Source organism: Bidens hawaiensis, unplaced genomic scaffold (genome assembly GCF_021521415.1).
Source record: "Bidens hawaiensis isolate Kalapana, Puna unplaced genomic scaffold, B.hawaiensis_p1.1 tig00035978_1, whole genome shotgun sequence".
Lineage (NCBI taxonomy): Eukaryota > Viridiplantae > Streptophyta > Magnoliopsida > Asterales > Asteraceae > Bidens > Bidens hawaiensis.
Window position 1 is genome coordinate 196226 of NW_027496277.1, and position 11630 is coordinate 207855.

At 35.6% G+C, this 11630-nt stretch overlaps 1 protein-coding gene across 1 annotated transcript; it reads right to left on the reverse strand.

Annotated features, from left to right (window-relative positions):
* Positions 1–1503: 1503 nt before the first annotated feature.
* On the reverse strand, positions 1504–7473 carry LOC143588090 (uncharacterized). Its single transcript, XM_077069197.1, has 5 exons — positions 7287–7473; positions 2435–2734; positions 2075–2326; positions 1730–1986; positions 1504–1575 (listed from the first exon to the last, which is right to left on the reverse strand). The coding sequence occupies exons 1-5, from the start codon at positions 7471–7473 to the stop codon at positions 1504–1506; spliced, it is 1068 nt and encodes a 355-aa protein (XP_076925312.1).
* Between the last annotated feature and the right edge of the window lie 4157 nt (positions 7474–11630).

The following is an 11630-nucleotide window of genomic DNA, read 5'->3' on the forward strand; positions in this document are numbered from 1 at the left end:
TTGTAAGGTAGGATTTCGTATAAAGGAACTAAGTTATAAATAATTAGGTGACCGTTAAGAAACTTGATTTTTAATACTGGTGTGCGTTAAAACTTATTAGAAACCCATAGGTGTCTTTTGAGAAGGGTCAGGGGTCCTGTTCGGGTTTTCTCTTAGGTGTCTATTTTGCGATCCCAGTCCATAACTAAATATTCTCCCAGGTTAATTTACAACTGAAACTTAGGGGATTCTAGCCTAGGTAGTTATCTCATCATCATCTGAATTAAGTCCAAATTCTAAGTTTAGGTCGTCATTAGTTTTCTTAATTAGTTTGAAATTAGTTTATTAGTAACCCCCCTAAACAAATAATAAATAAATAGTCGTGTCTGTAGTTGAGTCTAATTTAGCTAGTTAACGTAATTTAAAGAGTCTTGTGGTTTCGATATCCGGACTTACTTAGCTGTACTAGAGTTGACCGGTTCACTTGCCGGGAGTAGTTTAGTTAAGTTTAAGAGTCTAGAATTTATTACTTAGTATCTATATTAGCGTGTTTTTATAACTACTTTTAGCACATCACTAACCCGGTTAGATTTTTTCTCGTTAAGTCAGGTCAGTTGCTACTCACGTGAGGGCAATACGGTTTTTTCAGCTCTCTTTCAAATTTCCCCCAACATATAACCACAAGTAATGTTGCAAGTTTGTCTGTTGATAGGTAGTCTTTTGGATGGGGGGTTGGTTTAAGTTGTCTTTTGGATGTTATCGTCTTTTGGGGTTGGTTTAAGGTTAAGCTGTAGGTGCAAAGTGCACGTCTTTTGTATCTCTTTTGTATCTCCAAGCAACATGATGTACAGTTTGTATTTTAATGAAAGTGCTAAAATGCACAAGTTTGTACCTGACACTCATACTTTGTTGCACAACCATTTGTCATACTCTGGTGCACAATTGCAATACACAAACTCAAAAGTCAAACTTATTCAAGTCAAACTGTTTAACACAACCTCAAACATAGCCAAATCAACATAAACTTCATAATTCACATAACGTAAGTTGTTCACAATACATAATCATAACCAGTTAGAATACCTAATAAAGTCAAGTGCTCCCACAAAGTTCAAAATACACAAAATCATTAGAGGGTTCAAAGTACACAACCAAAATACATTACTAAAGCAGCATAACCAAATCAACATCTAATGAAGTAGGATCCCATTAAGCTGCATTTTCCCTTCTTTTTTAGTGGGCCTGTGAAAGTCCTCACGTTATGGTCAGTGCTCCCACACCTGCTACATGCTCCAAGGTGTTCTTCCTTGTCAATTTGCCAGTTGCTGGTACATCATCCTTTTCCACAACTGACCTCTTTCTTGCCTTCTTAGGTCTGCCTGCCATGGTGTGATGCTTGGGTGCTACAATGGTTGTAGGAGCCTCACATTTTGTTCCCCAAAGTCATCCCATTTATTGGATTAATTTTAAAGGAATAAACCAACTTCCACCTATCCATTGTGTGCACCGGGTGAACCCAACTTTCTAATGCCCCCACCCTTCCTCCATTAGCAGCCATGAACCAAAGTGTAGCCACAGCATGTCTGCAGGGCATACCTGTACCAAATATAAGTCTTCATATAAATAAGGAAACTTGATACAATTAATTCAAACCAAATATAATCAGCATACTTGTAATTTCCCAGCACTTGCAACTACAAGTCCTCATTGCCAAATTCATAACACGTAGATCAGTAGGTTTTCCACTTACCTCATATAGATCCCCTCCATTCCACTGCACACTGTAATGATTTGCTTGTTTCTTGATTGCTTCAAACAGTTGTGTGGCCCTAGGTGTTAGAAGGACTTCACATTTATCAATAATCCCAAGCACAGTCACAATCCTCCTCATTAAATACTCCCTCACATACTCAAGTGAAGATATGATGGGTCTGTCCCTGCCTTCCACAATGTTGCCATTGTATACCTCATACATATTGTTAATCATTATATCAGAAACTGCCAATCCTGTTAAAGGATTATACAAGACAATAAGCAGACAGTCTAATAAGTATCACAAGCATACCAATTAATGCTAAAGTCTTTAAATACTAACCAGAGTAGTGTGACCTGGACCAGGATTGAGGTGCTATTTTTGACAACCACAAGTGTGCATCTTTGTTGAACTCCTTTAACTCATTCATTGCAATAAGAAACTCAGGTTTGGTTGTTGAGGTAGCACATTTGTATAACATGTTTTTGTAAAGCATACCTCTAAATCCTGCAAGCTTCATATTCTCATGGATGTGCCTAAGACAGTATCTGTGCTCAGCACAAGGAAACAAAGTTTGAATGGATTGAAGAAGCCCTTGTTCAACATAAACAAAGGTTAAAAGATAACATAATGACAAATAGCTAGTGAACCTTTAATTCCTTACTTTTTTCCTGTCACTCATGAAAGTAAACCTTGAATTGCATCCCATTTCCAGATCTTCTGCCAAAAGCTCTAAGAACCAAGTCCATGAGCTAAAACTTTCTGACTCCACAATTGCATAGCAGACATGATAGATTCCATTGTTGCTATCAAGACCCACTGCAGTAAGCATCTGACCTGGAAAGGTGCCTTTCATAAATGCACCATCTAGACCAAGCAAATCCCTGTTTAACACTTTAAACCCCTGTTTTAAAGAAGCCAAACAAACATATATCCTTTTGAACTGTTTGGTTGTAGCTTCATGAGCTGATGGTACTTCAACCCTAATCTTAATAGTGCTACCTGGATTTTTATCAAGCAACTCAGCAGCATAATTGTTACACCCTAACCTAAGGCGGAAATTCCGGGGCGTGATCCGATTGCTCACAGCTCGAAGTTACTATTATAATATAAATGTGACAATATCTATTTAATTATTTTATTTCAAATTTGCACACAATATTCAAATACAACAAAACAATTCAAATAAATAAATATAACAAGTTTAAATCCATGTTTGTCTTTATTATAACCCTAAGGTCTTTCTAAGCGTCCATACTTCAACTCAAGCAACCTGCATATGCGTAGAAAACAGAGTTTGTCAACAACATATGTTGAGTGAGTTTATCACCAGTTTTGCACTAAAATAATGTTAATATAATAAATAAGAAAAATAAGCAAAACGTAATAAATGCGGTAATGAAATCCAACCATGAGCAAATAAGTTGTCGATTAAACCATTGCCAAGGGAATAGGGCGCCGGTAAATCAACCATGAGCAAATAATAATAAGACCGTTGCCAAGCGAATCAAGCGGTTGTCAATAATATGAGAACCCTCTCCAAGGGGATATGTCAAACGAATGCACATAAACAAGTAAGCACATAACAAGTATATTTGATTAATCACACACAATTACACGTTTGCTATTTTTAATATATATATATATATAGTATGATATATGCATATGTCCCCAAAACGTTGTGAAAATTGAGTAAAATAGGGGAGTAATAAAACTCACCTTAGATTAATGTCAAACGATTAGTAAATACGATTAAACGAGCTAACGAATAAGCGAGTCGTTCACTACGTGTCAAATGATATTAATGATCAGAACCTGAAACTTTGAGATATGATAATATTAGTAAAAACGAACTTAATGCCACTGGAATCGATCGAAACGAACGTCTAGAACTCCGGTTATGTTAAATTAAACGTTTAAGCGAGCTGGTACTGACCAGAATCCGAACAGCGAGTCGGAAGTTGGGTTATGGTCAGTAACCTTAAAATTTTGTTACGATAATGTTGAATCCGATCAGAAGTATGAGAAAACGTTAAGTCAAACTAGTTGACTATTTTGCCCTGTAACGAGTTTTTAACAAATTGACCAGTCAACACCCTTCAACCACCAAAATTGATTAAAGTTTATTGACTAGGGAATGTTAATGAACTATTTCTATGTTTACCACTTACCCTGAAAGTGAAAGAATCAACCACAACGAAGAGTCAAAGGTCGGTACAAAAGCAAAGTCAACCGATTAAGAGTGTATCTTCAACAATAATGCAAAAACCGAAGAAGATGGAGTATGAAAGAGGTAGGTGACGGCTGGGATTTGTGTATTAGGGTTTAGGGATGATTTATGGCAGAGAAATAATGATATGTTTATATAGGATTCACTAAATCGAACTAAATATGGTAACTTACTCGTATTAAGAACCGAATGGGCCTTTAATGATTAATTCAATATTATAACCAGTAAATTTTGTTCTTGATCAAGGGCTAAGGAGTATGAACATGTATCTAAGCTATAATCTTTTTCTTGGGTCTTAAAACACTCGATTATGTTATAAAATAAGCGATTTCAGGCCAAAAATGAACTAGGAAACATATAACAACAAAGCGAATCTGTGCAGACCCCCCGTCGTGCCGCGCGGCCACCTAGGGTGGTTCCCGTAGCGCACCGCCTAGGGCCACAAAGGGCAAAGTTTCATTTTTTACATATTTAGTCCCTGTAGTTTGATGTTTGGTACATTATTGAACTTTTTATGTTTTAAATAAGGATTTAGACATTATATAAAGTATGAGGGGTATAAATTGAACATAGAAACTTAAATATATTATTTTTTTGTAATAATGAAGATCTAAATTATTCCCAGGTTGGGTTAAACATAAACGAAAATGCGAGATGTTACAATAATCCCTAAGCAAAGAATACTGTTCCTTGTAGTCCCCTTCAACTTTTATCTATGCTTTCATCTTGGCCCTGCATGCTTTCATCTTATGAACACCAACACCATACTTCCTTCTAAATTGATCTTGAACTGATTTAATAGGGATTCTTCAATCTGTTCTAACTTATGTTCAGATAGAAAAGTAGATGTGCAAGCATCTATATTCCTTGATTGAATGCATGTGTGGTTGGTATTTAATGTCCTAACAACCCAACTTTGATAACCTTTTACTTTGGAAAGAAACAAATCCCATGGACAATGATAAACATGTGAATTTTCCCTTTTCCCTTACCACCATAATTTAGTTCGGGTCTTCTTCCCACTAGCCCCTTCCCCATTGTCTTTTTGTTCCCACTAGCCCCTTTACTTTTCCTTTTTCCTTATCAGCCCATTTGCCTTTGTATTTTTTGTATTTAGATTTCTGTTGGCTAGCAACATGCACCCCATACTCATCAACCTCAAAGTCTGGCTTAGAACTGTAACACCCCGACCAAAGGCGGATTATACATCGGGGCGCCACATATTGTTTCATTACTCGTGACACTATTTGGGTGTCAATATTTAATAAATATATTCATTCACTCACGCGCAACGTAAACACAAGATAACATAAATCAACATAAATCAATATATTGTAAGGCAAAATATTCGAACAACAATAACTTGTCTTGATACATTTTAATCTAGGTCCAAAAGTAAAAACATCCTACGTGTCCACAAGCTCCAAAAACAGCTACAGCAAACCTGAACATGTGTTAAAATAAACGTCAAACACTTGCGTGTTGGTGAGAAATCAAGTTTAATAGATAATAATAGATAACAATAAATCTGCGCGCAACACGTGTATGTCTGGTGTTTAACAAGGGTGCAATCAGATTGTGATCAAGCCTAAATAGATCATAGCTCATAGTTCATAGTTCAATCCGTGCTCCCAAATGAGCACAAAAACAAGAAAACATCTGTGCAAGTGTAAACAAAGAAAACCGTAAACGATAGGTCTCCCGTGTTCATCTAATGGATCCATGAAAACTTCGGAATAGGCCGAACAAAGCGGTTAATGATACACACATACAAATAAACAGCCAAGTAAACGTCCTCAACACATGGGATACTGCGCGACTAAAGTTCATAAACCAGTTTAAGACTCAAGTTTGTACGAACACATGAACATCCCAAAACATTAAAAAATAAAAAGGGATTAGGTACGAGATTACTCACTTGATAAACGATGCGGTGTAAGATAAAGCAAGAACCAACTTTAAACAAGCACAAGTTAACCTATAAACAAGATTATTGTTTTAATGATTTGTTTTAAGTCTTGATTACAAGTTAGCATAATTAATAAGTAAGTTATTATATATAATATATATTACCGGAAAAGTAGGGCAGAACAGGGAGGAAGACGGAGGCAGAGAGGAGGACGACAGAGAGAGCAAGGAGCAAGAGAGAATAGGAGAGTTTAAGTGCTTTGTGTGTGTAGTGTTAGGAAAAATAACATTATTATTTATAGAGAAACCCTAGGGAACACAATCCCTAGAAAAAGGGGAAAAGATCTCAAAAAGCAAAAGATTCCAAAAGCAAAAGATATCAAAAGATATGGCAGCTGCAGGGGGCAAGATAAAGCTGACAGGGAACTAGTAAACAGGCATGGGGGGTCAGATAAAGGTACTGGTCAAGCATGGAAAAGCAGATCTCAAAAGATAATGTCAGTCACTTTTTCTGCCAACCAATGGGGTTGGTGCGCATGCTGCGCCAAAAGTGGCTTTTCAGACATAAAGCAGATTAGGTCAACGGCTCAAAAGATAAGATATCACAAAAGCAAACGGCTGGTCAAAACAGAAGAAAAGACTCAAAGGGTTAGCGCGAGAAGGCTGGAGCGCGAAGGCAGACACAGAAGGTCAAGAGAGCGCGAGCGCGAAGGCAGACAGAATCAACCTTAACGCGTCGCGGGAAGAACTACATTTCTAAGCGCGCCGCGGGAAGAACTTCAATTCTAAGCGCGTCGCGAGAAGAACTATATTCCTTAGCGCGTCGCGGGAAGAACGGTATCCATAGCGAACCGCGGGAAGAACTAAAATCCTTAGCGCGCTGCGGGGACATTCGTCTCGCGTATCGCAGTAACAGGTGGTCTTCACGCAGGCTTCCTTGTAAGGAGTCTGGCGCGTGGAGCTGCGCAGACAACCTTAGGCGGGAAGGAACAAAGGACAGCAAAGAGTAAGGAGAAAATGAGGGAAACAAGGCTTAAGGGCGGGACGGCGACAAGAGGGAAAAGAAGGCGGAAAGAGAGAAGAAGAGGGACGGGACGGCGGAAAGAAAGAGAGAGAAAGAGGCGGGAAGGAAAATATATTATTATTATTAAAAGTAAAATATAAGTATAAATAAATATTAAATCATAAAAGAGAGAGATCGGATCAGAGAAACGGGTACCTGGGTCGGGTCGGATCGGGGCAGATGTCACAAGAACCATTATAAACTTCCCTTACTCTTATGTAATCATCTTGTTTAATTTTAGTTACCCTTCTAGTTTCAACTGCATGTTTTCTAATCAACTTCTCAGCCTCTTCTTTTCTTCAATACCTGGCCAAGATAAAACTTTGACATGTTTTCATTCGATCTTCTTATACTGTGCAAAATGTGTTTCCTATTGCTGGTCTCATTCTCATCTGATTCTGACCCACTAAGAAACTTGCCATTGTCTATTACATCCTCACCAAAATCTAGTGGCTGGCCAGTTTCTAAATCATCCCCATCTTCAACATCTGTATCAACATTCATTCTATAATCACTCATGTCCACTTCAGGGTCTGTCATGTTATTCTCCTCATCCACAATATACGTATCATCATCATCCTCACTTCCACCACTGCCCTCATTGTCAACCCTATTCTACTGTATATCCTCTTTCTCATTCCCAAGCCTACTTTGCTCACCAATGTCCACATCCTCTTTATAATTCCCAAACCCACTAGAATGAACAATATCTATATCCTCATTGTCATTTCCAAACCCACTAAAATGACCAACATCTATGTCCTTATTGTCAGCCCCACTAGATTGTGCAACATCATGTCCAGCCCCACTAGATTGCCTAGCATCCATCCCAACCCCACTAGATTGCCCAATATCTTCATTTAACTTTAACGAAACAATAGCAAATGGTCCGGTTCATCAATCTCTTCAATAGTGATGGACTTAGACTTAGTTGGTGAGGTAAACAATTCCTTTATGTTTTTAGCACCATGAGTGGTATAAACATGGATGAGCTTATGCTCTTCCACATGTGTAGCTAACTCCAAACAATCTTTGTCACTACTTAGGTGTTCAAGGCCATTGTCTAAGTTCTTTTCAGGATGCAATAACTGGTAGTATATTGGCATTGTCCCATTGTAGCCTAACATATCTAATATCAGATCAAGCTCATGAATTGAAAACTTGTCTATGTCTATCAAGTCCACAAACATTACCTTACCTCCAACATAGGTACGGTTTGGAGGTGTTGTTTGTCACACCCCAACCTAAGGCGGAAATGTCGGGGCGTGATCCGATTGCTCACAACTCGAAAATACTATCATAATATAAAAGTGACAATATCTAATTAATTATTTTATTTCAAATATACACACCATATCCAAATACAACAAGCAATGTAAATATATAAATATAGGCTCAAATTATGATTATCTTGATTATATCATAAGGTCTTGTCTACGTGTCCAAATTCCAATCTTCAATACAAGCAACCTGTATATGCGTATATAAATGGATTTTGTCAACATAAAGTTGAGTGAGAATATTACCAGTTTTGGCATAACAATATAAATAAGCATAACGTGATAAGTGCGGTAAATATAATCAAACCATAAACAAGTATGTAGACTTTTGCCAAGTGAATCGGGCATTGGTCACCAGCAGGAACACCCGCTATATGATTGATTGAATAGTAATCCAACATACGATTGATTGAATGATAACACATGTAAGCAAGTAGCACGTATGTTTGATTAAATCACTCACAATAACACGTATGCATTTGTTTGAATATATATATAGTATGAAATATGGATACGTACGCATATGTCCCCAAAACATTTAGAAAAGTTGTAAAATAGGGGAATGATAAACTCACCTTATATTAATGACAAACGAATATAGATACGAATTAGGGAGTTAACGAAAAAGCGAGTCGTCCACTACATGTCAAACGATATAAACAGATCAGAATAAGAGATTTTAGGATATGATAGGATAAATAAAATTGAACTTGTTGCCGCTGGAATCAACCCAAACGGACGTTTAGAATTTAAGTTTTGCTTGTTTTAAGATTTAAGCGAGATTGTACTGACCAGAATCCGAACAGCGAGTTGGAAGTTGGCTTTTGGTCAGTTACCTTAAAATTACGTTATGAGAATAAAAGTCTTCTGGACAGAACGTTTAATCCGATCAGAAGTATGAGAAAACGTTAAGTCAAACTTGTTGACTATTTTGCCCTTTAACGAGTTTTAAACGATTTGACCAGTCAACACCCTTCAACCACCAAAATTGATTGAAGGTTATTGACTAGGGAATGTATATGAACGATTTCTATGTTTGGACACGTAGACAAGACCTTATGATATAATCAAGATAATCATAATTTGAGCTTATATTTATATATTTAAATTGTTTGTTGTATTTGGATATGGTGTGTATATTTGAAATAAAATAATTAATTAGATATTGTCACTTTTATATTATGATAGTATTTTCGAGTTGTGAGCAATCGGATCACGCCCCCACATTTCTGCCTTAGGTTGGGGTGTGACAGATTGGTATTAGAGCCGAAAGTTATAAGATAGGTCGTTAGAAATGATCCTAGTCTATATGGCTAGGAACCCTATACGTGCTTATTTAAACTGCCTTATGTGCTATTTATTAAATTGTTTACAGCTTGCTTAGATTAATTATTTAATCGTGTTTATCTTATTTATTTATTGCACACACACACAAATTCCGACGCTATGCCTCAATTCAAAATATTTTTCTAAATCTTTTATTTTAGTGGATTTCCTTTTATTGTGGGAAATTCCTTGGGAATTCCCATGTTTTGTTTTGTTCCTTCACCTTGAAGCGTGGGGGTATGACAAATGTCGTGCAACCATGACTTCAAGTGGTATCTGTAATCGGCTAAACGGTTGCATGGTAAGCATAACCGGCTAAACGGTTATACTTCTAAATTGTGTTTTTGGTTATTTTAAGTTTATTTAATTCGTTGATTTGATTTAATTGAGTCGGTTAAATGCCATGTAACGCTCATGGTCCGAACAACTCATTTGATGCGATAATTCGTTAATTAGTTGGGTCAGTTAAATACCATGTACATGCTCATGGGCTGAACAACTCAATTGTTTATTTCTTGTTAATTTGAATTAGGGCAACAAATTGCCATGGAACCCTCATGGGAGGCCAATTCACAAACTTATGTTGCTTTATTTAGTTGGATCATTCAAATTGCCATGGAAAGCTCATGGGAGGTCAACACGTTTGATATGTTTAGATATTTTATTCTTGGACAATTTTATAAACACTGTTCATTTACTTAAATGCTTCAAACTTATACACATTATTTTGAATTCGGACTCGTCCTCGATTCATCACTTGCACAATTCTATTAAGTTTCTCTATTGTTCTACATTGACTCATTTCCACAACTTACCTATTATCTCATTAAAATTTCATCCTTGGTCCTCATAGAATGTCTTCCCTAGGAAATCATCATCATAATCAACATCGTCCACCTATTTCTCGTGATTGCTGTTCGACTACTAGGATCGACAAGTAGTTTGCTGATGTATTCCGTTAACCAAACAACCGCCAACCTCGACAAAAGTAAAATATCCCAAACAATAAATCTTATAATAAGTTATATAATGCTAATTAAATTGTCTACTCTCATTTATATTCTCAAACTATAAATTTCTAAGTGCATTTAAATCCTTACTCTCAATTTTAACTATAAATATTTTATTACTTCTTGTTTTTCCTCAACTTCATGTTAGTTTTCACAACTTACTTTCCATTTTATAAATCTTTATTAATAAAATTCAATTATGGTAATTTTATTATTATCCTCTAAATTTAATTTACATTTTTAAATTAAAAATCTTCCATTGATTAATTTAACGTTTACCATTAAAATTTACTTTTTGATTTAATTTCCATTAAAACCCATCACACACTTTATTTATTGATTAAGTCGTTACTTGAAACTAAACATTGGTTTGTAAATACTTCAACTCCCTACTTTGATTTTTGATACATTTTGAAAATTTTAAAACGTTTTAATGATAAATTCGTAGTGTTAGAATAGTAATGGTGGTTCATGCATTTCTAGACTCGCATTTATCATATTTTTATTATATGCTTCACATCTCATTTTTGTATCAGAATTAATTTAACTTCTGTTATTTATTTGAATTTCCATTATAAATCATCGATAATTCAATTTACTTATTTCCTAATATTTATAACAATTTTGTGAAAAAAGGGAAAAATCCACGAATTCCCAATTTAATCTAATTTAATATCTTCAATTACCTAACTTTATATTTTATCTAATTTTAAAAATTCAATTGGAATAGGGCTATCTCGGTGATTCGGGAATATCTGTTTCCCAATTTAATCTATGAACTATTTAATTTAAATACGTATACTTTCGCATTTTCATTAATATTTAAATTATTAATTACTAACTATTATAATATTTTAGAATATCTTAATTGAATTAATCTCATATCAAAATCACAAACTTGAAAAGCTATAACTTTATATTAACTTCTCTTTAAATCTCGTAAGTTCTCAACTAACTAAACTCGACTCACCAAAATCTTCGTTTAAACTTATACTCTCGATCTTAAGAACTTCATTACTAAAGAATACGATCTTTAAATCTTTCACATGTTATTAACTCTCTTAAGAATTATTAAATTAAA